General features: G+C 50.8%; 2 protein-coding genes across 2 annotated transcripts; one reads left to right on the top strand and one right to left on the bottom strand.

The window, feature by feature from the left end:
• The first annotated feature begins 4,221 nt into the window (after nucleotides 1-4,221).
• On the top strand, nucleotides 4,222-14,513 carry LOC115384485 (deoxynucleotidyltransferase terminal-interacting protein 1). The gene is made up of 13 exons (XM_030086770.1): nucleotides 4,222-4,417; nucleotides 7,766-7,836; nucleotides 7,919-8,015; nucleotides 8,101-8,199; nucleotides 8,275-8,334; nucleotides 8,757-8,813; nucleotides 9,010-9,068; nucleotides 9,219-9,261; nucleotides 9,333-9,391; nucleotides 9,681-9,741; nucleotides 9,845-9,916; nucleotides 13,944-13,999; nucleotides 14,184-14,513. Exons 1-13 carry the CDS (start codon nucleotides 4,343-4,345, stop codon nucleotides 14,299-14,301), a joined length of 927 nt encoding a protein of 308 aa, XP_029942630.1. The 5' UTR covers nucleotides 4,222-4,342; the 3' UTR covers nucleotides 14,302-14,513.
• Nucleotides 14,514-15,748: 1,235 nt separating this feature from the next.
• On the bottom strand, nucleotides 15,749-16,543 carry polr2j (RNA polymerase II subunit J). The gene is made up of 3 exons (XM_030086771.1): nucleotides 16,367-16,543; nucleotides 15,993-16,101; nucleotides 15,749-15,907 (listed from the first exon to the last, which is right to left on the bottom strand). Exons 1-3 carry the CDS (start codon nucleotides 16,507-16,509, stop codon nucleotides 15,806-15,808), a joined length of 354 nt encoding a protein of 117 aa, XP_029942631.1. The 5' UTR covers nucleotides 16,510-16,543; the 3' UTR covers nucleotides 15,749-15,805.
• Nucleotides 16,544-23,988: the final 7,445 nt, after the last annotated feature.

Here is a 23,988-nt window from a genome sequence, read left to right as displayed (position 1 = left end):
ATTGAACACACCATGGGAAAGCTGTATAGTTTGTCAAGGAAAGGCACCATACCATCTCACACCTGAAAGTCAGTCTTTGTACTTCCTATAAGTGCAAACCAACATCAGCTGGGTTAGTGCTAATTGATGGCCCTATAAACAGGTTGTTTTTTCACCAAGTAGTCAAACAAGACACATCTCATGATGGGTAAAAGCAAGGAGCTCTCTCAAGACCTTCGCAGCCTGATTGTTGCTCAGCATCAGAATGGAACTGGTTACAGACTTATCTCAAAGAATCTGAGTATTCCAGTAAGCACCGTTGGGGCCATTATCCACAAGTGGAAGAAGCATCACCTTATCATCAACAGGCCGCGCACAGGAGCTCCTCGCAAGATTTCTGACCAGGGAGTCAGAAAGATGGTCAGAAGAGTTCTCAAAGAGCCAAGGACCACCCGGAAAGCACTCCAGCAAGACATGGAGGCAGCAGGTACAAGTGTTACAGAGAAAACGATAGGCAATGCACTCCACCGCCATGGCCTCTATGGACGCTCAGCCCGCAAGACTCCGTTCCTCAAAGAAAGGCATGTTGAAGCTCGTCTACAGTTTGCTAAACAGCATCTGGATAAGCCTGTGGAATACTGGGAGAATGTTGTCTGGTCAGATGAGACCAAAATTGAACTTCTTGGCTGTCATACTACACACCATGTTTGGAGGAGAAATGGCACTGCACATCACCCAAATAACACTATACCAACAGTGAAGTTTGGTGGTGGAAACATCATGGCATGGGGTTGTTTCTCATCTCGTGGTACTGGCAGACTTCATATAATTGAAGGAGCAATGAATGGAAACATCTATCGGCAAATTCTTGAGATGAACCTCCTGCCATCCACCAGGATGATGAAGATGAGACGGGGCTGGACCTTTCAACAGGACAACGATCCGAAGCACACGGCAAAGTTGACTCTCCAATGGTTTAAAAAAAAGAAAATCAGTGTGTTAGAATGGCCCAGTCAATCACCTGACTTAAATCCGATCGAACATTTGTGGAAAGAACTAAAGATAAGGGTTCACCAGAGGGCACCAAAGAATATTCAGGATTTGAAGACAATCTGTGCGGAGGAATGGGCAAAAATCACACCTGAGCAGTGTGGGCGATTAGTTCATACATACAACAAGCGTCTGGAAGCAGTCATTGCAAACAAAGGCTTCTCCACAAAGTATTAAACGAGTCTCAGATAGTGTGTTCAATACTTTTTTCCTGTGTTATTGCACTTAATTCCACATAATCACTATTTATGGATTTGAATGTTGTGATTTCTTTTCATGTGTGGATTATTTGAGTTAATACCAGTGTCTGGAAGAAATGTCACATGAATTGCATCTTTGGAAATAAATGTAATGACAAAACAGTTAATGCGTTCAATACTTATTTCCCCCATTGTATATATATATATATATATATATATATATATATATATATATATGTGTGTGTGTGTGTGTGTGTGTGTGTGTGTGTGTGTATATACTATACTATACTATACTATAGTAGTAATATAGTATATATATTATAGCATATATGTATATATATGGTGTAGTTAGACCAGTAAAGGCCCTGAACTTTTTTTTCTCAATATTTGTGGAAGAGCATGTTTTTGTTTCTGACATACAGTAATAAAGCTCGTCATTGACACTTTTGGAGTCTTTTTGAGTTATTGCTTTTGTTAGCACATAAGTAACTACTGTTGGTTCTGATAATTAACTGTGCTCCTCATTAGTAATTCTTGATAATTTAGTGAAGAGAAATGGTCAGTATGGGGAAAAGTACTGAAATGACAAGTGAGACATTGTCTTTTTTCTGGAATTTATTGTATTTCACACACTCAGCAGCAGCAACACAGTGATATATGAAAAACAACAGTAAGAACGATATGCATGGCAGCTCACGTCAATGAAGCACGTCAGTGTCACATAATGTGTGGTAAATGTGTCCGACATCAGTAAAACAACATTAGACTGCAGATCCACAGTCCCGGTCACCGGTGCATGCTGCAGACCAGCAGCTCATGGAGCAGAACACGACAGATCCGGCACCCAGCCATTCCTGAAGTGTCCGTGAGCTTCCAGAGATTTATAATGTCGGAACTGCTCACACGGGCAGGCGCTGACGCCGTGAGCCAAGTAGTTTGTGGATCCAGCGCCGGAGTCGGAGGCGGCAATGCGGCGCCGGAGCTCCAGTAGACCCGATATAGAAACTGGCTTCAAAACTTTTTTCACTTTGATCGGAAAAAAAGGTGTTTGAATGTCAAAACAAAGTCGAAACACTCCGAACATTTTTTTTTTTTGGTGCTTTGATTGAAAACATTTTTTTTTGATTGAAGTTATATCTTTGATTGAATAATAAAGAAACAAATGTCCTACCCATAATATGGCTCAAATCCAAAAATAGGACTTCAATCAAAAAATGTATTTTCAACCAAAAAAAAATTCTATCAAAGAAAAAACGTGTTTATATGCAATTTTTTGGGGATATCCAATTCTTCTTTTGGGTTTAAACAAGTTTTTTCTTTGATTGAAAACTTTTTTTTGATTGGAGTGAAGTTTTTTCTGATTTAAAACATGTTTTGCGATTGGAGCAACTTTTTTTTCGACTGAAAAATAAAGAAGCAAATTTACCTCCATAAAAAAGCGGCAGGACGTGGTGATGTGTTCAATGAGGCCATGCAGCCAAGAAGTGAACCTGTTCCTCCTGGACCCGGGCTGAACCGAGAGAAAGTGGTTGTGAACAATAACGGTCCACATGTCACGGGCTTTATGTCTGCACTTATGAGCGTTTCCCATACATCTGTTAACTCGTGATTAGATTATTATTATTATTGTTGTTGTTGTTGTTGTTGTTGTTGTTGTTGTTATTATTTACTGCAAAATTGCACTTAAGAAACACGGACATGTAAAAATAATTGTCGCTCTTAGAATTCTGAACTCGTCCTTTTTCTTGCTGTGAGACTTTATGTTGGTCATGAAGACACTTTGAGCATTTTCAGGCAAATTGCTGATTATTTCAGATTTTATCTTTTTCTTTTGTCCATGAACTGTGACTGCAATGAAATAATTAAAGCAAAAAGTTTTGACCTGCTTTCAGTATCACTGTCCCTGTTATTCAGCCTCCTTTATATGTTTGTTTACCCAAACTCAAGATTTTCACAGGTACAGTATTTGAAGTGTTCAGAGTGGCTGCTTTGTTTGAGTCAAACAGTGTGTTGCTTCCTCTGCAGCCGGAGGCTCATGGACCAGCTGAGACCAGGGGACCTGCTCCTGCTTCCTCTGCAGCCGGAGGCTCATGGACCAGCTGAGACCAGGGGACCTGCTCCTGCTTCCTCTGCAGCCGGAGGCTCATGGACCAGCTGAGACCAGGGGACCTGCTCCTGCTTCCTCTGCAGCCGGAGGCTCATGGACCAGCTGAGACCAGGAGACCTGCTCCTGCTTCCTCTGCAGCCGGAGGCTCATGGACCAGCTGAGACCAGGGGACCTGCTCCTGCTTCCTCTGCAGCCGGAGGCTCATGGACCAGCTGAGACCAGGGGACCTGCTCCTGCTTCCTCTGCAGCCGGAGGCTCATGGACCAGCTGAGACCAGGGGACCTGCTCCTGCTTCCTCTGCAGCCGGAGGCTCATGGACCAGCTGAGACCAGGGGACCTGCTCCTGCTTCCTCTGCAGCCGGAGGCTCATGGACCAGCTGAGACCAGGGGACCTGCTCCTGCTTCCTCTGCAGCCGGAGGCTCATGGACCAGCTGAGACCAGGAGACCTGCTCCTGCTTCCTCTGCAGCCGGAGGCTCATGGACCAGCTGAGACCAGGGGACCTGCTCCTGCTTCCTCTGCAGCCGGAGGCTCATGGACCAGCTGAGACCAGGGGACCTGCTCCTGTTCTGACTCTAAATGTGTGTTTTGGGGGAAATAAGTGCTTTAGGATTTTGTAGGCGTCAGAATTTTAGCTTCGAGGGGGACTTTGAAAGAACTTGCCCAGGGGCACGGCGGGGTCTGAATCTGGCTCTGGTCTCAGCAGGGTCTGGGTTCTACTGGGTTCTACAGGGTCTCCCCCTGCAATGTCTCGGGTCTTCAGTGTCCTTCCTTCCAGGTCTCAGTCTTCCTGGTCCTACTTTCAAATCGTGAAAACTCGTTTCAATCGCAGCTCTTATTTTGAAACGCAGGGCTGCTGAAGCGTCACATCCTGTTTGCCGCCGGAAGTCAGTTCTCATCGGGTGCAGGTTGTGTTGTGGTCGGGTTTCCTGTCGGTTCTTTTCGGCTGTAGAAGCTTTGTCGCTGTTGAATTAACTCGACGGGTTCGGTTCCGGTTCGGCTCCAGGATGGGGTTCCATCGCACCGACGGAGGCCGGGACGGGCTGCAGGACGGGGCGGAGGAGCCGCCGCACAGCAGACCGGTGAGGACCGGAAGCCCCGGAGCCCCGGAGCACCCTGGAGGGGGTTCTGGGGGGGTTCTGGGGGGGTCGCTGTCTGGAGGGGGTTCTGGGGGGGTCGCTGTCTAGAGGGGGTTCTGGGGGGGTCGCTGTCTGGAGGGGGTTCTGGGGGGGTCGCTGTCTAGAGGGGGTTCTGGGGGGGTCGCTGTCTGGAGGGGGTTCTGGGGGGGTCGTCCCCTCCCCGTGGGGCTCTTTGTTGCTTCACTCTTCTCTTCCGGTCAGTGTTGAAACCAAAATAAAGGAACCGGGGGGGGGGGGGGGGGGGGGGGTATTGCACAAAACCAGGATAAGGGATGAAGCCGGCAAACTGTGGTGATCCTGTGGTGATCTTGTGGTGATCCTGTGGTGATCCTGTGGCGATCCTGGATGAAGTTAGCCTCAAGTCGGTTGCACAAAAGCTGGCCCAGTTGATCCCGGACCAGTCACCGTGGTGATCTGTCCTCTGCAGCTCGCTGCTCCACAGCAGGATAACGACCAGGATCAGATTAAACTGCTGTCTGAGAGAAGTGGGCGTGGCTTACAGCACTTCCTGGATTTTTACACACATAACGCCATTTAATCCTCCTGCAGCCAAACCTTACTGCTGTAGTCGCTGCTTCTGCAGGGTCTGGTTGACTTTAGGATTATTTTGTTGCTCAGATTATATGAAGACCAACATAACTTTCAGCACAGACGTTTCAGAATCCTTTCTTTATTAATACAAGTCCTACAATAAAAGGTTCACAGTTATTGTAAAGACAATGGAAAAAAAAAAAACCTTGATGAAATTGGTACTAAACCACACTGATGTAGAAAATAAAGAATAAAAAATAAAATAAATCAACCCTGAAGCCACACAATGAGTAAAATGAGAAACAAAGGAAAAATAAATGTCTCACACCACTGAAATGGACACAGTATAACAGACAGCATCATTTTGTCTTAACTGTCTCCTGAAAATAGGAAAATCCTCCTATTTCAGGACTCCAGCTTTAGGAGTGAACGGTCCCACATCGTTCTGACTCCACTCTTTTAACGGCTAAAATCAGACAGAAATTCATTCTCAGAAGAAACAGATTCATCACTTCATTTGATAACTGCTCTTTGGGCGACACTTAAGTAACTGACCAGACTGCAGAATATTTTTTGTGTTAGGTTTTCACCTGCTGCAGGTTCTCTTTTGGCTGAACAGGTTTGTTCTTCATCACAGATGAGGATGAAACAGAACACAGCAGGAGGACAATTGATTCAATAGAGAACACGGACAGAGTTGAAATTTTCTTAAATAAATATCCTAAATATTGGCAAAATGCTGTTTCCCCCGTGTATTTCCTGTATTTTATTATTATCATTTTTGTATGATCATAATCATGGATCATATGCAGAATTAGGCCATTTTAGTGTCTGACCTGAGCGTCACTGTTTCACTGTAATAAAGCTGCGGCCTGCATGCAGTACCTGTCCTCACCATTGAAGCGTGGGGGCGCTGTGCCTTAAACGTCACTTAAAGCAGACGTACAGGCTGGAATATATGGAGTGAAATTAATGGATGTGTTTTGTGTAAAGTCCTCGCTCTGCCCCCCCTTTTTAAGTGAGCCCCCCCCCCACAGCCGCGGTACAGTCCACACTGCTGCTCGTCCCGGTGAAGGAAGACGCTCGTCCTTGTTCCATTTTCAATCTGTGATTCTGTGATCGATGTCGTGGTCTTCTGAAGAACGCCGTGACGCCCCTGATCCTGATGCTCCTCACCGGGCTGGAGGAAGCCGCGTCTTTTCATCCTGGCTCGGCAAACGTGCAACCGATTAATCCGAGAAAACACCAACGAGGCCGACTCAAGCCGCACATTTTCATTTATCCTGGATGTATTTATCCGACTTTTGTGCGATACCCTGCAGGGTTCTCCTCCTCAGAAGCGGACAGTGATTGGTCGGTCAGTTGGAGCTTGTGATATTGGACAGCATAGAGCTGCATCACAGAGACTGGAGTGGAGATGTCTCTGCTCAGGTTCTAGACGTCCTCTGATGTCTCTGCTCAGGTTCTAGACGTCCTCTGATGTCTCTGCTCAGGTTCTAGACGTCCTCTGATGTCTCTGCTCAGGTTCTAGACGTCCTCTGGTGTCTCTGCTCAGGTTCTAGACGTCCTCTGATGTCTCTGCTCAGGTTCTAGACATCCCCCGATGTCTCTGCTCAGGTTCTAGACGTCCCCGGATGTCTCTGCTCAGGTTCTAGACGTCCCCGGATGTCTCTGCTCAGGTTCTAGACGTCCCCGGATGTCTCTGCTCAGGTTGTAGACGTCCTCTGGTGTCTCTGCTCAGGTTCTAGACGTCCTCTGATGTCTCTGCTCAGGTTCTAGACGTCCTCTGGTGTCTCTGCTCAGGTTCTAGACGTCCTCTGATGTCTCTGCTCAGGTTCTAGACATCCCCCGATGTCTCTGCTCAGGTTCTAGACGTCCCCGGATGTCTCTGCTCAGGTTCTAGACGTCCCCGGATGTCTCTGCTCAGGTTCTAGACGTCCTCTGATGTCTCTGCTCAGGTTCTAGACGTCCTCTGGTGTCTCTGCTCAGGTTCTAGACGTCCTCTGATGTCTCTGCTCAGGTTCTAGACATCCCCCGATGTCTCTGCTCAGGTTCTAGACGTCCCCGGATGTCTCTGCTCAGGTTCTAGACGTCCCCGGATGTCTCTGCTCAGGTTCTAGACGTCCCCGGATGTCTCTGCTCAGGTTGTAGACGTCCCCGGATGTCTCTGCTCAGGTTGTAGACGTCCCCGGATGTCTCTGCTCAGGTTGTAGACGTCCCCGGATGTCTCTGCTCAGGTTGTAGACGTCCCCGGATGTCTCTGCTCAGGTTCTAGACGTCCCTGGATGTCTCTGCTCAGGTTGTAGACGTCCTCTGATGTCTCTGCTCAGGTTCTAGACGTCCCCGGATGTCTCTGCTCAGGTTCTAGACGTCCCTGGATGTCTCTGCTCAGGTTCTAGACGTCCCTGGATGTCTCTGCTCAGGTTCTAGACGTCCCTGGATGTCTCTGCTCAGGTTCTAGACGTCCCTGGATGTCTCTGCTCAGGTTCTAGACGTCCCTGGATGTCTCTGCTCAGGTTCTAGACGTCCCCGGATGTCTCTGCTCAGGTTCTAGACGTCCCTGGATGTCTCTGCTCAGGTTCTAGACGTCCCTGGATGTCTCTGCTCAGGTTCTAGACGTCCCCGGATGTCTCTGCTCAGGTTCTAGACGTCCCCGGATGTCTCTGCTCAGGTTCTAGGTCACTTAGCCGACCTTCGCTGTCGGAGAACCGTTCTGGGTAGCGATGGTCGGTGGACACCCTGTCTGTCTTTCGTCCGCAGCGTCCCTGGAATGTCATGATCAAACACCGACAGATCCACCGCCGAGGACGCCGCTCGCACATGGCCGTCAGGTAGCGGCTCCGCCTCCCGCCGACCGCGCGGCCAATCGCAGGAGGCCGGCAGATGATGTCATCCCTCTGCTTGACCTTGCAGCTACACGGACCCGCAGGTGTCCATGGACCTGCTGAGAGCCGTCCTGCAGCCCAGCTTCAACCAGGACATCCTGGACGTCTTCAGGAAATACCACAAGGTGGGGGACGGAGGACGGACAGGGGACTGAAGACAGAGGACTGAGTGAGAGACTAAAAGCAGGTCTGGTTCTTGTCCGTCCTCAGTTCTTTGAGAAAGCTGCAGAGAACGTGAAGGAGAACGTTGGGGACGAGGTCGTCCCTGATCAGCTGATCAGAGACGCTTGCAGGAATGTTCTGGAACACGTGAGTCCACTTCCTGCTGTCCTCTGACTGGACGCTCCCGTCTGTCCAGCATCAGCTGACCCATGTCCTCCACAGGCCAAACAGCTGTTTCCAGAGGACGACGTGAAGAAGGCGGGGCCTGAGGCTGCTGTCAAGGTCAGCCCTGAGGACGGCCAATCAGAGGAGCCGCTGCAAGACGAGCACACTTTCACCTGTCCACACCTGTCCACCTCTGTCCTCACCTGTCCACCTCTGTCCTCACCTGTCCTCACCTGACCTGATTTCTGAATCTGATCTGATTCTCTGAATCTTCTGTCCTCACCTGTCCACCTCTGTCCTCACCTGTCCACCTCTGTTCTCACCTGTCCACCTCTGTTCTCACCTGTCCACCTCTGTCCTCACCTGTCCACCTCTGTTCTCACCTGTCCACCTCTGTCCTCACCTGTCCACCTCTGTTCTCACCTGTCCACCTCTGTTCTCACCTGTCCACCTCTGTTCTCACCTGTCCACCTCTGTCCTCACCTGTCCACCTCTGTTCTCACCTGTCCACCTCTGTTCTCACCTGTCCTCCCCCTCAGAGGTGTCGTCCAGCTGATGAAGACTGCGGCCAAAGAGGAACCCCGCTGGTGAAGAAGGTATTGTGAGGGACAGGTGGAGGTGATGAGGGACAGGTGGAGGTGATGAGGGACAGGTGGAGGTGATGAGGGACAGGTGGAGGTGATGAGGGACAGGTGGAGGTGATGAGGGACCGGTGGAGGTGATGAGGGACAGGTGGAGGTGATGAGGGACAGGTGGAGGCGGGGGACTGATCCAGTGTCTTCCTGTCCTCAGAGGAAGACCCGTCCAGGTGGAGTCGTGTCGTCTGATCGACCAATCAGCTTCTCCTCTGGGTGAGTGGCGGGGGACGGGTGGAGCGTCTCACCTGTCCCTCAGTCCGTCCCTGGCTCCACGGGTCCGTGGCTCGGTCAGAAGGTTGAAGGTTTAAATCCCGTTTGAGTGATGAAACACTGATGAGCAACATTCACCACTTCACCCTTCAGAGTGAAGCCCAAGGCGGAGCCGGTCAAGAGGGAGGGGCCGAAGGTGAGTAAGCTCCGCCCCCTCCCGGGCTGCTGGTCCTCCTCTGCTCTGAACTCTTCCTGTTCCTGTTCCAGTGGGACCCGTCCCGACTGTCCGAGACCAGCACCTTCGTCCTGGGCTCCAGGGCCAACAAGTGAGTCGGGGGGGTGTCACACTGGGGGGGGGGGGGGGGGGGACACCGGGTTGCTTTGAGGAAAGGAGGACAGCTGGGTTTAACTGTCCCTCCGCCATCTTTGTTGGACTTGCCGCTGCTCGTTACGACCGACCGACCGACCCCCCCCCCCCCCCCCCCCCCCCGAGGAACATGGCTTCCTCAGGTCAGCTGCCTGTGACCCCCATGTCCCCCGCGACGCAGACCTGGTCCCCGTCACACGGGGACTGAGTCTGTGCACGTGGACGTCCAGCTCTGTGCTGTCCCGCAGGGCGCTGGGGATGGGCGGGACCAGAGGACGCATCTACATCAAGCACGCCGACCTGTTCAAGGTAAGGCTGTCGGGCTGGTTTCCACGGCAACGGGGAGCTGCTGAAGAGCCGCTGTGTGTCGTGCTGCTGCAGTGTTCATGCTGTTGTGTTGTGTTGTTGTCAGTACGCTGCAGACTCCAAGGACAAGCAGTGGCTGGCAGAGAGACACCACATGAGAGCCACGGGGGGCAAGATGGTGAGTCTGACCCCATGACCCCCATGACCCCGAACCCCCGAACACCCCCCGAACCCCCCCACCCCGCCTGTTCCTGGAGGAGGCTCAGCTCTGTGTGTGTGTGTGTGTGTGTGTGTGTGTGTGTGTGTGTGTGTGTGTGTGTGTGTGTGTGTGTACGTACGTACGCGTTTTTCTCAACAAAATGTCCCCACAAGGACAGGAAAACCTGCTCAACGTGCCTTGTGGGACCTTCTTCCGGTCCTGATGAGGGAAACAGTGTTTTCTTGACCATGTTGTTGTTACTGAAAAAGTCAAAGGTCAAAACATTTCTTTAGGGTTCGGCTGTGTGGTGGTCTGGGCAGGGGCGGACTTACCATTAGGCGAAACTAGGCAGTTGCTTAGGGCCCCAAGTTCCTGGGGGCCCCATAAAACTCCTCATACACTTATGGTTAACACACTTATTACTTATTTGTACACATTAATTATGTTTTGAATGAAATCCTGTCCCTAAAATGCCAGCAGAATGCTTATTGTATTATGTGTGTCTCGGGCCCCCCTTCAGTGTCCACATTGGATCAGTCCATCTTACTGCGCATGTGCAGAGAGGATCCAGGAAGAGCAGCAAAACATACGAAAACAAACGAAGACAAGAGAAGAGCAGAGAAGAGAAAAGAACAGAAAAGAAAAAGACGATGAAAAGAAGCTCCCCCAGCGGTGCTGAAAAAAGGAGGAAAAAGGAGGAAAGCAGAAAGCTGCTCTCAAAATGCCCCAAAGTGACGACATACTTCACCGCGGCAGCGGCTCCAGCAGCAGCAGCCCACCACGACCCCAAGCCAAGCTGTCCCCAAGCCAAGCTGTCCCCGACCTCGCTGTCCCCAAGCCAAGCTGTCCCCGACCTCGCTGTCCCCAAGCCAAGCTGTCCCCGACCTCGCTGGCCCCAAGCCAAGCTGTCCCCGACCTCGCTGGCCCCAAGCCAAGCTGTCCCCGACCTCGCTGGCCCCAAGCCAAGCTGTCCCCGACCTCGCTGGCCCCAAGCCAAGCTGTCCCCGACCTCGCTGTCCCCAAGCCAAGCTGTCCCCGACCTCGCTGTCCCCAAGCCAAGCTGTCCCCGACCTCGCTGGCCCCAAGCCAAGCTGTCCCCGACCTCGCTGGCCCCAAGCCAAGCTGTCCCCGACCTCGCTGGCCCCAAGCCAAGCTGTCCCCGACCTCGCTGGCCCCAAGCCAAGCTGTCCCCGACCTCGCTGGCCCCAAGCCAAGCTGTCCCCAACCTCTCTGGCCCCAAGCCAAGCTGTCCCCGACCTCGCTGGCCCCAAGCCAAGCTGTCCCCGACCTCGCCGGCCCCAAGCCAAGCTGTCCCCGACCTCGCCGGCCCCAAGCCAAGCTGTCCCCGACTTCTCTGGCCCCAAGCCAAGCTGTCCCCGACCTCGCTGGCCCCAAGCCAAGCTGTCCCTGACCTCGCCGGCCCCAAGCCAAGCTGTCCCCAACCTCGCTGGCCCCAAGCCAAGCTGTCCCCGACCTCTCTGGCCCCAAGCCAAGCTGTCCCCGACCTCGCTGGCCCCAAGCCAAGCTGTCCCCAACCTCTCTGGCCCCAAGCCAAGCTGTCCCCGACCTCGCTGTCCCCAAGCCAAGCTGTCCCCGACCTCGCCGGCCCCAAGCCAAGCTGTCCCCGACCTCGCCGGCCCCAAGCCAAGCTGTCCCCGACTTCTCTGGCCCCAAGCCAAGCTGTCCCCGACCTCGCTGGCCCCAAGCCAAGCTGTCCCCGACCTCGCTGTCCCCAAGCCAAGCTGTCCCCGACCTCGCTGGCCCCAAGCCAAGCTGTCCCTGACCTCGCCGGCCCCAAGCCAAGCTGTCCCCAACCTCGCTGGCCCCAAGCCAAGCTGTCCCCGACCTCTCTGGCCCCAAGCCAAGCTGTCCCCGACCTCGCTGGCCCCAAGCCAAGCTGTCCCCAACCTCTCTGGCCCCAAGCCAAGCTGTCCCCGACCTCGCTGTCCCCAAGCCAAGCTGTCCCCGACCTCGCCGGCCCCAAGCCAAGCTGTCCCCGACCTCGCCGGCCCCAAGCCAAGCTGTCCCCGACCTCTCTGGCCCCAAGCCAAGCTGTCCCCGACCTCGCTGGCCCCAAGCCAAGCTGTCCCCGACCTCGCTGTCCCCAAGCCAAGCTGTCCCCGACCTCGCTGGCCCAAGCCAAGCTGTCCCTGACCTCGCCGGCCCCAAGCCAAGCTGTCCCCAACCTCGCTGGCCCCAAGCCAAGCTGTCCCTGACCTCGCCGGCCCCAAGCCAAGCTGTCCCCAACCTCGCTGGCCCCAAGCCAAGCTGTCCCCGACCTCTCTGGCCCCAAGCCAAGCTGTCCCCGACCTCGCTGGCCCCAAGCCAAGCTGTCCCCGACCTCGCTGTCCCCAAGCCAAGCTGTCCCCGACCTCGCTGGCCCCAAGCCAAGCTGTCCCCGACCTCGCTGGCCCCAAGCCAAGCTGTCCCCAACCTCGCTGGCCCCAAGCCAAGCTGTCCCCGACCTCTCTGGCCCCAAGCCAAGCTGTCCCCGACCTCGCCGGCCCCAAGCCAAGCTGTCCCCGACCAACTCGGTCCCAAGTAACTGTTCCATTGGAACAGAGCACATTTAGAGCAGCTGCACGTTGTTTTTATGTTTTTAATCCTCGTGAACGTCTGTGTGCGTCTCTGCAATCAGCGGATGGTGCGTTCAGGAGCGTTGGAATGTTAATTACTACTGAAAATAACCAGGGTTACAATGGCTACATGTGAAGGATTTGTGTGAGTCCCCCCCCCCCCCCCCCCCCTCCACCCCCGTCCCCACCTAAACTGACGCCTATGTGCAGATGGTTTTAATGAGACAGATGTTGCAACTGAGGCTTTACTGTTCATGGTATTTATCATGTTCAAACTTAGTATGAATCAAAATAAAATAAAATACAAATAAAATCAAAATAAAATACAATATCCACAACAACCAGCAAGTGTAACGGCGACGTCAACACCTGTTTGGGAGGGTCAGCTGTCGACGTGTGGAGAAGAGCAACTAGTGAGTGTGTGTTGTCTTCTCAGAGGGCCCCATTCCTGCCTTTGCCTTGGGCCCCAAATTTGTTAAATCCACCACTGGGTCAGGGTCTGGGTCAGGGTCTGGGTCTGGGTCTGGGTCTGGGTCAGGGTCAGGGTCTGGGTCAGGGTCTGGGTCAGGGTCTGGGTCAAGGTCTGGGTCAGGGTCAGGGTCTGGGTCAGGGTCTGGGTCAGGGTCTGGGTCAGGGTCAGGGTCAGGGTCTGGGTCAGGGTCAGGGTCTGGGTCAGGGTCTGGGTCAGGGTCTGGGTCAGGGTCTGGGTCTGGGTCTGGGTCTGGGTCAGGGTCTGGGTCTGGGTCAGGGTCTGGGTCAGGGTCTGGGTCTGGGTCAGGGTCTGGGTCAGGGTCTGGGTCAGGGTCAGGGTCAGGGTCTGGGTCTGGGTCAGGGTCTGGGTCAGGGTCTGGGTCAGGGTCAGGGTCAGGGTCAGGGTCAGGGTCAGGGTCTGGTTTAGGGTCAGGGTCTGGGTCAGGGTCTGGGTCTGGGTCAGGGTCTGGGTCAGGGTCAGGGTCTGGTTTAGGGTCTGGGTCTGGGTCAGGGTCTGGGTCAGGGTCAGGGTCAGGGTCTGGGTCAGGGTCTGGGTCAGGGTCTGGGTCAGGGTCAGGGTCAGGGTCTGGTTTAGGGTCTGGGTCTGGGTCAGGGTCTGGGTCAGGGTCAGGGTCAGGGTCTGGGTCAGGGTCTGGGTCAGGGTCTGGGTCAGGGTCAGGGTCAGGGTCAGGGTCTGGGTCTGGGTCTGGGTCTGGGTCAGGGTCTGGGTCTGGGTCAGGGTCAGGGTCTGGGTCTGGGTCTGGGTCAGGGTCTGGGTCTGGGTCTGGGTCAGGGTCTGGGTCAGGGTCTGGGTCAGGGGCTAGGAATGCATTATGTCAATGAGTGTCCTCACAAGGATAGAAATACAAACCTGTGTGTGTGTGTGTGTGTGTGTGTGTGTGTGTGTGTGTGTGTGTGTGTGTGTGTGTGTGTGTGTGTGTGTGTGTGTGTGTGTCCAGGCCTACCTCCTGATCGAGGAGGACATCCAGGACTTGTCCCGCAGTGATGAGTACAGGTGAGTCAGGCGACCTGCTGCAGGTGACTGTAGCTGACTGTAGCCGGCTGAAGCTAGCTGTAGCTGACTGTAGCCAACTGTAGATGGCTGTAACCAGCTGTAGCCGAGTGTAACCAGCTGTAGCTGCCTGTAGCCGGCTGAAGCTAGCTGTAGCCGGCTGTAGCTGACTGCTGTGGCCCCACAGGGACAGCCCGGACGTCCGGATGGACGAGCTGAAGCCGTTCTCCGTCCCTCACTGGATGGTGGAGAAGATGCAGAGAACCATGGAGGCTCAGAGAGACTCGGACCCGGCGGCCAGCTGAGCTGCTGCAAGACCTGAACCCTGTCTGGCCCTGTCCGCCTCACCCTGTCACCACACACCTCACCCCGTCACCCCGTCACTCTACACCTCACCCTGTCTGGCTCTGCTTCACTGACGCCACGCCTCACCCTGTCACCACGTCACCGCACACCTCACCCTGTCACCATGTCACCACGTCACCTCACCCCGTCACCATGTCACCACACACCTCACCCCGTCACTCTACACCTCACCCTGCCTGGCTCTGCTTCACTGACGCCACGCCTCACCCTGTCACCACGTCACCGCACACCTCACCCTGTCACCATGTCACCACACACCTCACCCCGTCACTCTACACCTCACCCTGTCACTCTGTCACCACACACCTCACCCCTTCACTCTGTCACCACACACCTCACCCCTTCACTCTACACCTCACCCTGTCTGGCTCTGCTTCACTGACGCCACGCCTCACCCTGTCACCCCACACCTCACCCTGTCACCTCACCCCTCACCCTGCACTCACCCTGCCACCCTGCACTCTAGGGTTGGGTGATGATTTATGGTTACCGGTAAGGTTCCTCCGGTAGAGATTTGAGGTTTGGCGATAAATACGATAAACTGTGGTTGTGACGTAGTTAACTCCGGGACGACGCGGGTTCTCGTCAGAACGGTTGCCCGGTAACGGCTCGGCGCTTTGCCGCCGGCTGCCAGCAGGGGGCGGCAGGTGAGGGTAGAACATTGGGACTGATGTGATGAATGAATGAACGTGTTTAAAGAGACTCTGAATCGGCGAAGTCAACATTAGCAGAGCTTTGCTAGCTCTCCACGAGGCCCCTGAGCTGCCCTGCAAAGGCCTGAACACAAAAACATGAACATTAGGACCCCTGCACACGCCTCAAATACTGGAAACAGAATAAGCAGGACATGTGGAATGAAATATATTAAAAGATAAAAAACGTTTCTATCCCTGGTTTGTTCAGTATTTGTAGTGTGGATTTAATGAGAGAGAACCGGAGCGGTGATGTTCTGCTGTTCACTCCTGTCTGTCTGTTTGGGCCCAAGAGTTTGAATAAAGGTTCCATCTGTTCTCACATCTCAGGCTGGTTGATTCGAGTCGTTACAGCTTTGCAGTACCGGTGTATTAATGAGACTGACACACGGACTCCACAGGCGGCGGGGCCAGAACAACCGTCCACAACCGGAGCTTCATTAGTCGTTTTTTTATCACAACATTTACCGTTATCGGGATGAATGCCACAAATTATCGGGATACATTTTTTAATCAATATTGCCCAAGCCCACTGCACTCACCCCATCACCCCACGCTCATCCTGTCACCCCACACCTCACTCCGTCATCTCACCTCATCGCCCCGCACTCACCCTGTCATTCGAGAGCAATGAACCCACAGAAGAGCCCCCCTACAGTCATCAGGGGGCGCGGTCAGTTAAGAAACAACAGGATGTGACATCACAAACTTTATTGACATGAGCAGGTGATGATGTCATGGGTGGGCGGGGTCACTCGATGCCCTCCTGCTTGTCTTTGATGGCGACTCTGAAGCGCTCCTCCAGCAGGGACAGCTCGCTGATCAGGTCTGTGATGGCGTTGGTGAAGGCCTCCTGCCGGGAGCAGCGGGTCAGCCACACTGTGTGTGTGTGTGTGTGTGTGTGTGTGTGTGTGTGTGTGTGTGTGTGTGTGTGTTACCTGCGGGCTGTAGTCAGGTGTGGTTTGGACTCTGATGACGATCTTGTGTTCCAGAGGATGAGGAACTTTATAACCAGCAAACAGAACCTGGGGATCCTTAAGTAGCTGGCTGCCACGCGCGCGCGCACACACACACACACACACACACACACACACACACACACACACACAGACACACACACACAGTAAGCGTCTGAACGGCTGCCACTGGACTGAATGCAGAGAAACTGAAGACACTTCATTCATCCCAAATCCCGCTGCTGCAGCATCGGTAAAAACAAACCAAAAATAAAGAATTTAAGCAGAAATGAAATACAAAGAAGTCTACACACACATGCGCGCGTCCATACACGTGCCCCGCCCCCCGCGCTCACGCTCGGATGATGTTTCCCACGGTGTGGTCTTCCTTGTTCAGGGTGAACAAACACGCGTTCGGGACTTTGGTGTCTTTGCTGATGCTGATCTTTTTTTCTCCTTCAAACAGAAGAAAAGACTCGAAGGCAGGAGGCGCGTTCATCTTCACACCGAGATCTGTCCGGTTTCCGGTTCCGGTTCTTCTTCTTCTTCTCTCTTGTTTATTGGCGGCTGGCCACCGTCTCGGGGCACTACCGCCACCAACCGGACTGGAGTGTTAAGACAGGTCAGATGAAGCTATCTGCTTCGATAAGGCTTTGCTGCGCACCTAAATGAGGCCATACAACTTAGTTTCCCGCAAAAATCTAAATGAATTTCTCTGTATTTCCTGGAGGAATCTGCCAGCAGCGTCTCTGTTGTAACAGACCTTTTCTCTTTTGCTATAGCAGCTTTAAGTTTGGCTCTCTGCTCTTCATGTCTCACACTGCAGCAGCTCAGCTCCGCCGTCTGGCTGACCACAAGACAAACTGCTCCAGTGGGACGCTTTCCTATTTCAGCTAGAGAGTAATTTAAACCAGTGTGGCCAATTCTCAGTCTTGACAATATTATTTCTTCATTTGTTATTCTTTTCATTGCAACTTTCTTCTGTATGTATGAGCCCAAGCTGCTGAAATAAATACCTGTTAAGTGGAGCTATAAATGTCTGTGGTGTCCTTACCCACTATTTTTTGTAAATAAACACACTGAAATGTATTTCAGATGTTTTTTTTTTTTTTTTTTTTTTTTTTTTGGTGTTTATTGAAATGAAGTGTCTCGTAACACATGCAGCCTGCAGTCATAAATATATTCTGTCAAAATGAACAAAATGACCGGTAGTGCAAACAAAACATTTAAACATAGTGTTAAGAGGAGAAAATAAAGTTAATAATACAGAATAAATAGTAGTTTTTCAAAACTAAATGAAAGGGTGTGTAAAACTTGCAAAATGTTTGACATGAAAAAAATGTGCATATTAAGACAATGTTATTTGTAAAAATACTCTCCAAACGAACACAAACAACAGTAGTGCAAACAGACAAATAGAATAAAAGGAGGAAATATAAATATAAAAGGAGAACATTTCTGAATGTATCCTATAAACTCAGCTAAAAACACAACCGAAGAAAATACAGTAAGTTGATAACCGTTCAAACCGTTAATAACTGCGATTTTTTCAAGATAACGGCTCCTGGCCTCCTTATTAAGCGTAAGTTGATATATATCCGACCCTTTTCGGCATTTCAGCATTTTTTCTTGCTTTCTGCAGCTCTACTCGTCCGTCTTCTCCTGCTTGTGTCTGAGTTTGTTGTGTGTGTTTACACTCCCCTCCGGTGGACCCACCACCCCTCCGGTGGACCCACCACCCCTCCGGTGGACCCACCACCCCTCCGGTGGACCCACCACCCGCCGAGGGAATCGTAGGGGCCGGGTGCAATGTGGATTGGGTGGCAGCCCGTCTCCAATGACGAGACTGTAGCAGTGAAGTTTTGGGATTAATGTCCATAATTACTCGAGCATGATCAGAAATGATGATACTTGATATTTGACAGGATATAATGGTGTAAAAATCAGTCTGTGGCAAAAAAAAATCTATTCTAGTTTGACATCTATGGGGGGCTGAGAAAAAAGTATATTGTTTATCTGAGGGGTTAAGACACCTCCAAACATCAATTAAACCAAACTCATCACATAAAGCTCTGAGGGCATTGGCGTGAGGAGAGGGGGCCATAGTGCTATGTGGGAATCTAGCCATAGATGGGTTTAGAATTAAGTTGAAATCCCCTCCGATAATTAAAGTGGAATTAAATATAAGTGGGGCCAAATCCAAAAACAGTTTAGTAAGAAAAGTAGCTGGGTGGGCTGGCGGGAAGTATACGTTCATTAAAACAATATTCTGACCCTGCAAAATCCCTTTAATTATAACATAGCGACCTTTTTGATCCTTAACACAGTCAGACACATTAAATGAGAGATTTTTCTTAATCAGCAACCCAACTCCACTGCTTCTTGTGGTAAATGATGAGAAAAAAACTTGTCCAAACAACCCTTGTTGCAGCTTCAAATGCTCTTTGTCATCCAAATGAGTTTCCTGTAACAGAGCGATATCTGTACCGTTTTTCTTTAAACAAGAGAATATCTTCCTTCGTTTAACAGGGCTGTGGATGCCCCTCACATTCCAGGTACATAAACGTAGCTTATTCATTTTGGTCCATAACAACATGTACTAAAAGATCCGCCATACTCCCTCATCAAGAGAAATAATAAAAAAAAGCAAATAAATAAAGAAGAAAAAGAAACGAGCTGTATGAAAATGTAACTTGAAAAACACGAGGTTAATAACAAAAACACAAAACGGTAATGATGGGGTAACAACCCTACAGAACACGTAGGGAAAAACCAACTGGCGTACACTATACAAGTGTAACCCACGCTAAACTCACTCGTCTCCATAAACTAAAACACACTCTGCCAGGCACGCAATGAAAAACAATTCACCTGGTTAAGACGTATCAATGAGCAGGATTGTCTCTATCTTCCGGATTGAACTAGTACTCACAAGTCTCATGAGGAAAGTCCGCTGGAAACATACAGTCAGGGCAGTGAATCCACAAAGGCCGAAGCCTCCTCCAGGGAGTCGAATCTCTTCTCCGTATCATTGATGATCATCCTCAAGGTAGCGGGATAAAGAAGCGCATATTGCACATTCTTGCTCTTCAATCACTCTTCACAGCATCAAAGGCTTTGCGCCTCCTCACCACTGCCGCACAGTAATCATTGAAGAAGGAAATACGGACTCGGTCCTCTGGCTGGTCCGGTTCTGCACCAAGGCGCCGCGCCGCGGTCATCACGCACTGTTTATCGGTAAAGTTGTGAAACTTGATGATGATGGGTCTTGGACGCTGGCCTGGTCCTGGCTTCCTCTGACCAACAGAGCTATGCTCGCGGTCCAACTTGATCTTTCCAGCTTTGGTTGTGAGGCTGAGATGAGTGGGCAGCCACGTCTCCAAAAATGTGACTGGATCCTTACCCTCCGTACCTTCAGGGAGATTAATGAGACGGACATTACAGCTCCGGTTGCGATTCTCCAAGTCATCCATGTGGTCCGCCATGTGGCTGATTTGTTTCTCCAGTTTTGTCACTTTAGCTTGCAGGGTTTGCGTCGTGTCTTCTATATTAGAAACACGGGTTTCAGCTTCATCGACGCGGGATCCTAGTGCATGCACTTGGATGTCAGCAAGAACAGCGTCGATCATTAAAGGATTTTGTGATATTGTCCGTAATCTTACTCAGACCAAGAGAATGTTCTGGTCCACATCACTTGTAGGTTCAGCAGCAGTCGTAACTTGCGGGTCGTTTGCTGCTTCGGTCTCAGCTAGGTTAGCGTCCGCGATAGCATTGTTAGCATTCCGTCCCACCGTGGAATTCTTCTTTTGTTTTGTTTTTGTATCCGGCATTTTTGGAAAATAATCGTCCAGGCTCATTCTAAAACAACTCCCACGCTTGCATATAAAGCTCCATCAGGTGAATGCGTGATATGATCGGATAATTCGTAAAATTCCACCGGAGCTTGACGGAGCTAGGTGTTCACGCTATGATGCCATTTTCCTCGTGTTTGTGGTTCTTAATTGGCAGTATATAATAAAGCCATTATCCATCCATCCATTCGTTTTCTACTGCTTATCCGGGGCCGGGTCTCGGGGGCAGCAGTCTCAGCAGGGATGCCCAGACTTCCCTGTCCCCAGACACTTCCTCCAGCTCCTCTGGGAGGATCCCAAGGCGTTCCCAGGCCAGCCGAGAGACATAGTCTCTCCAGCGTGTCCTGGTCTTCCCCGGGGTCTCCTCCCAGTGGGACATGTCCGGAACACCTCCCCAGGGAGGCGTCCAGGAGGCGTCCTAACCAGATGCCCGAGCCTCCTCAGCTGGCCCCTCTGGATGTGGAGGAGTAGCGGCTCTACTCCGAGCTCCTCCCTGGTGACTGAGCTCCTCCCCCTGGTGACGGAGCTCCTCCCCCTGTCTCTAAGGGAGCGCCCAGCCCCCCTACGGAGGAAGCTCATTTCAGCCGCTTGTATTCCGGATCTTGTCCTTTCGGTCATGTCCCAAAGTTCATGACCATAGGTGAGGGTGGGAACGTAGATTGACCGGTAAATCGAGAGCTTCACCTTTCGGCTCAGCTCCTTCTTCACCACAACGGACCGATACGACTGATCACTGCAGCCGCTGCACCGATCCGCCTGTCAATCCCACCTCCATCCGTCCCCCACTGTGAACAAGACCCCAAGATACTTAAACTCCTCCACTTGGGCCAGAGTCTCTGGAGAGGGGAAGCCACCTCCCTCCGGTCGAGGACCATGGCCTCAGATTTGGAGGTGCTGATCCTCATCCCTGTCGCTTCACGCTCGGCTGCGAACCGCCCCAGTGCATGATGGTCCAGGTTCGATGAAGCCAACAGGACAACGTCATCTGCAAAAAGTAGAGATGAAATCCTGTGGTTCCCGAATTGGACCCCCTCCGGCCCCTGGTCCCTGAACCGGACCCCCTCCGGCCCCCGGCTGCACCTAGAAATTCTGTCCATAAAAATGATGAACAGAACCGGTGACAAAGGGCAGCCCTGCCGGAGTCCAACATGCAGGTCCGACTTACTGCCGGCAATGCGGACCCGACTCCTACTCCGGTCCTACAGAGACCGGACGGCCCTGAACAAGTTATGGTTGAATATTATCAGAGTCGTGAAATCCATCCTTTGGAAATGTGTTCTCTTCAGTCATTAAATAAAATCAGTTTAAACATGATCTGAGTCCAGAATAATTTTCAGTGTAGTTCTCCGTTGAACAGTGGTAACATTTTGTTAAACAGAAAGAGGTACAAGTAATGTCATCATATACCTGGACAGTTAAATCACTCTAAAGATGAATTCAGCTGACTTTATGAGGGATTGTGGAAAAACTCCTGCTCCATTCGATAAAGCACCGTCTCTTCAGTGGCTCCGCTTTGACGATAAGTGGGAGTGTCGAGGTGAAGCAGGAAAATCTGACCAATCAGAGAAGACTTCTCGGTCAACCAGCCGAACAAAGTTCTTACAGAGGAGGGCGCGAGGCTGCTGAAATTTGTTAGGCAAGGAGGCGGGGCCAGAACAAAATGAGTCATTTTGTTCTGGCCCCGCCTCCTTGCTGAACTTTGTTCTTGTTCTTGTGGAGGATGAATAGGCCTTCACTCTCAACATAGAAAAAAACCATAAAATCCATCAGTCTGACTCTGGATCAAGAGGAGGTAGAGGTTCCCTTGTCACTTTCCTATCAAACAACCATCAATACATCATCACCACCATCCAATACTATATGAAGGTCACCATCGCCACCGAAATCCAGGAATATCTCTAGTCACATTGCTTTTAGCATGTGACTTAGCTACTTACCAATCTTTAAATTAGTGAATGATTTATTGTTACAGACTCTTGAACTAACATTTACAATGTGACCTATTAGTTTTAACCCAGGTTTCAGGACGGGAGGATGTGTTATTATAGCTAATGTCACGTTTTGTCTCTCACTAATAAAGGCCGGCATGTGTTCCAGAGGGACCCGGAGAGGACTGTGATCCACATTGTGGATGGTTGTGAACATTTTAAAGGTGTAATACAACATTTTGATTTCCTGGTGGATCACCTACATAACTGGTGGGTCTGTTTGTCAGTCATTCTGACGAGCTGCTTTCGTCAGGCGGTTCTTCGTGCTCTCGCCCAATCAGCTTCTCCCTTTTGCGCATTCAGAGTGTTTCTGTAGCCGTGAGCTTCTGAGCTAGTACTGACCGATGGCGAGTCTGACATCATGAAACTGGAACTGTTTCGGAAAAAAAGCTTTATTTATGAGCGAGGCGGATCGCAGAAACTGTAAACAGAGCCGTGCACGCCGGAGAAGAGGAGGTCGCGCTCGTACACTTCCGCATTTCCTGGGAGAAGCAGGAGAGCCGGGCGGATGGTCTGGAGCATGGCGTTGTTCAAAAAGTGAGTAACAGACGTGGGGCTTCGTCTTTTCCAGAAAATCGTGTATTACACCTTTAACACAACTGACTGACAAAGGTTAAGATATAACTAACTACAAGTTTTTATATTGTATTATTTTGTATAGTTGTTTGTATAGTAGCTGCACAGTTGTTATTTTATATAAAGTATAAGTTATCACATGATTGTATATAGTTGTTTGTATAGTTCCTTGCTGTGTAGTTTATTTATCTATAATATATAGAGCAGGGGTCGGCAGCCCTTGGCACGGGTGCCATTGGTGGCACGCCTGGCATTAACACGAGGCACGTTTACATGCCTCCCATATAATGGCTTCTAGGGCAGAGCGGGTTGTAAATGCGTCATATAAACGCCAGAGTGGATCCGCTTCACTCGGAGCAGATTGTATTTCGGAGCCGATTGTACGAGGTGGTCTACACCAATCCATAATCTGCTCCATGTCTCATATGAATGCCGCCTGACAGCAGAGCGGGAAAAAACGGGGGATTATTTGTTCCGCGCATGCGTTCCCTCGTACGTAGTGACGTGATGACGTTAGCAGTAAACGGGAAGCAGGACAGTCAAAAACAAGCAGAACAACACGACGGTGGTTGAAAAACACCTTTTTAATGAAAAACCCCGAGAGAAAAAACACTGGAGAGGAGAGATGGACGTAAATCGCGCAACTGCGAGTTGTTTAAAGACCACAGTAGCAGAATACGAGCGATCGGCCCGCCGGTGTTATGGATTAACTGGTTCCCGTGTTAACGAGTGACGGCGGAATTCCGTGTAAACACATGCTGATTACAGCAGCTGTTAAAGTAAGACTCACAAAAGACTTTAAACTTATACACTCACTGGAACTGTTGACAACCGACGTTCGCTAGGACGAGTTCAAGTCTCAGTCATCCATTGGTCACAAGTTAACACGGGCACCAGTTAATTCGAAACATCGGCATGTGGAGCACAAAGCACAAAGTTTATGAAAGCACTTTTTGGAGTTAATAATAGAAAAATATTTTTAAATATATGATTGTATGTGCTTTATTTGAATGCAATAAATTTCCAGGTATGTTGAAAATCTTTATGTATTTTGTGTTAACTTGTGTTTTAGTTGGTAATGGCACACACATTGATGAGAAAATTTTAAACTGGCACTCCATGACAAAAAGGTTGCCGACCCCTGATATAGAGAAATAATATTTACATCTATTTTTAAATAAAACAAACTTTTTGAAATGAACTTATTGTTGTAATTAAGTTGCCCTCTAGTGGCTGACTCATGGTATAGACAGGTGGTGTCACTAACAGACTGGCAAATAGGGAAACTAAATTCTATTGTATCAACATGCTATAAAATCATAATATACCTGCAATTATTTTGCAGTAAGCTACTTAAAGCTTAAGGTTAATTATTATTATACGATTATGGTCCAAATTTCTTCTTTTTTCAGCGAGGAACTCAGGAACATGAAACTTGTGTTGCTGCCTGGTTGGTCGTTACACCACGCAGGAAGTGGGCCGGTCTGTCCATGTCTCCCGGCCACTTTTACCCCCCAGTCCGCCCCTGCATGTTTATGCAACAGAAACACATGTGAACGGGAT

The sequence above is a fragment of the Salarias fasciatus genome, unplaced genomic scaffold, assembly GCF_902148845.1.
Source record: "Salarias fasciatus unplaced genomic scaffold, fSalaFa1.1, whole genome shotgun sequence".
Lineage (NCBI taxonomy): Eukaryota > Metazoa > Chordata > Actinopteri > Blenniiformes > Blenniidae > Salarias > Salarias fasciatus.
Note: the sequence above shows the minus strand (reverse complement) of the source record. Positions and strands in the feature narration are given on the sequence as shown.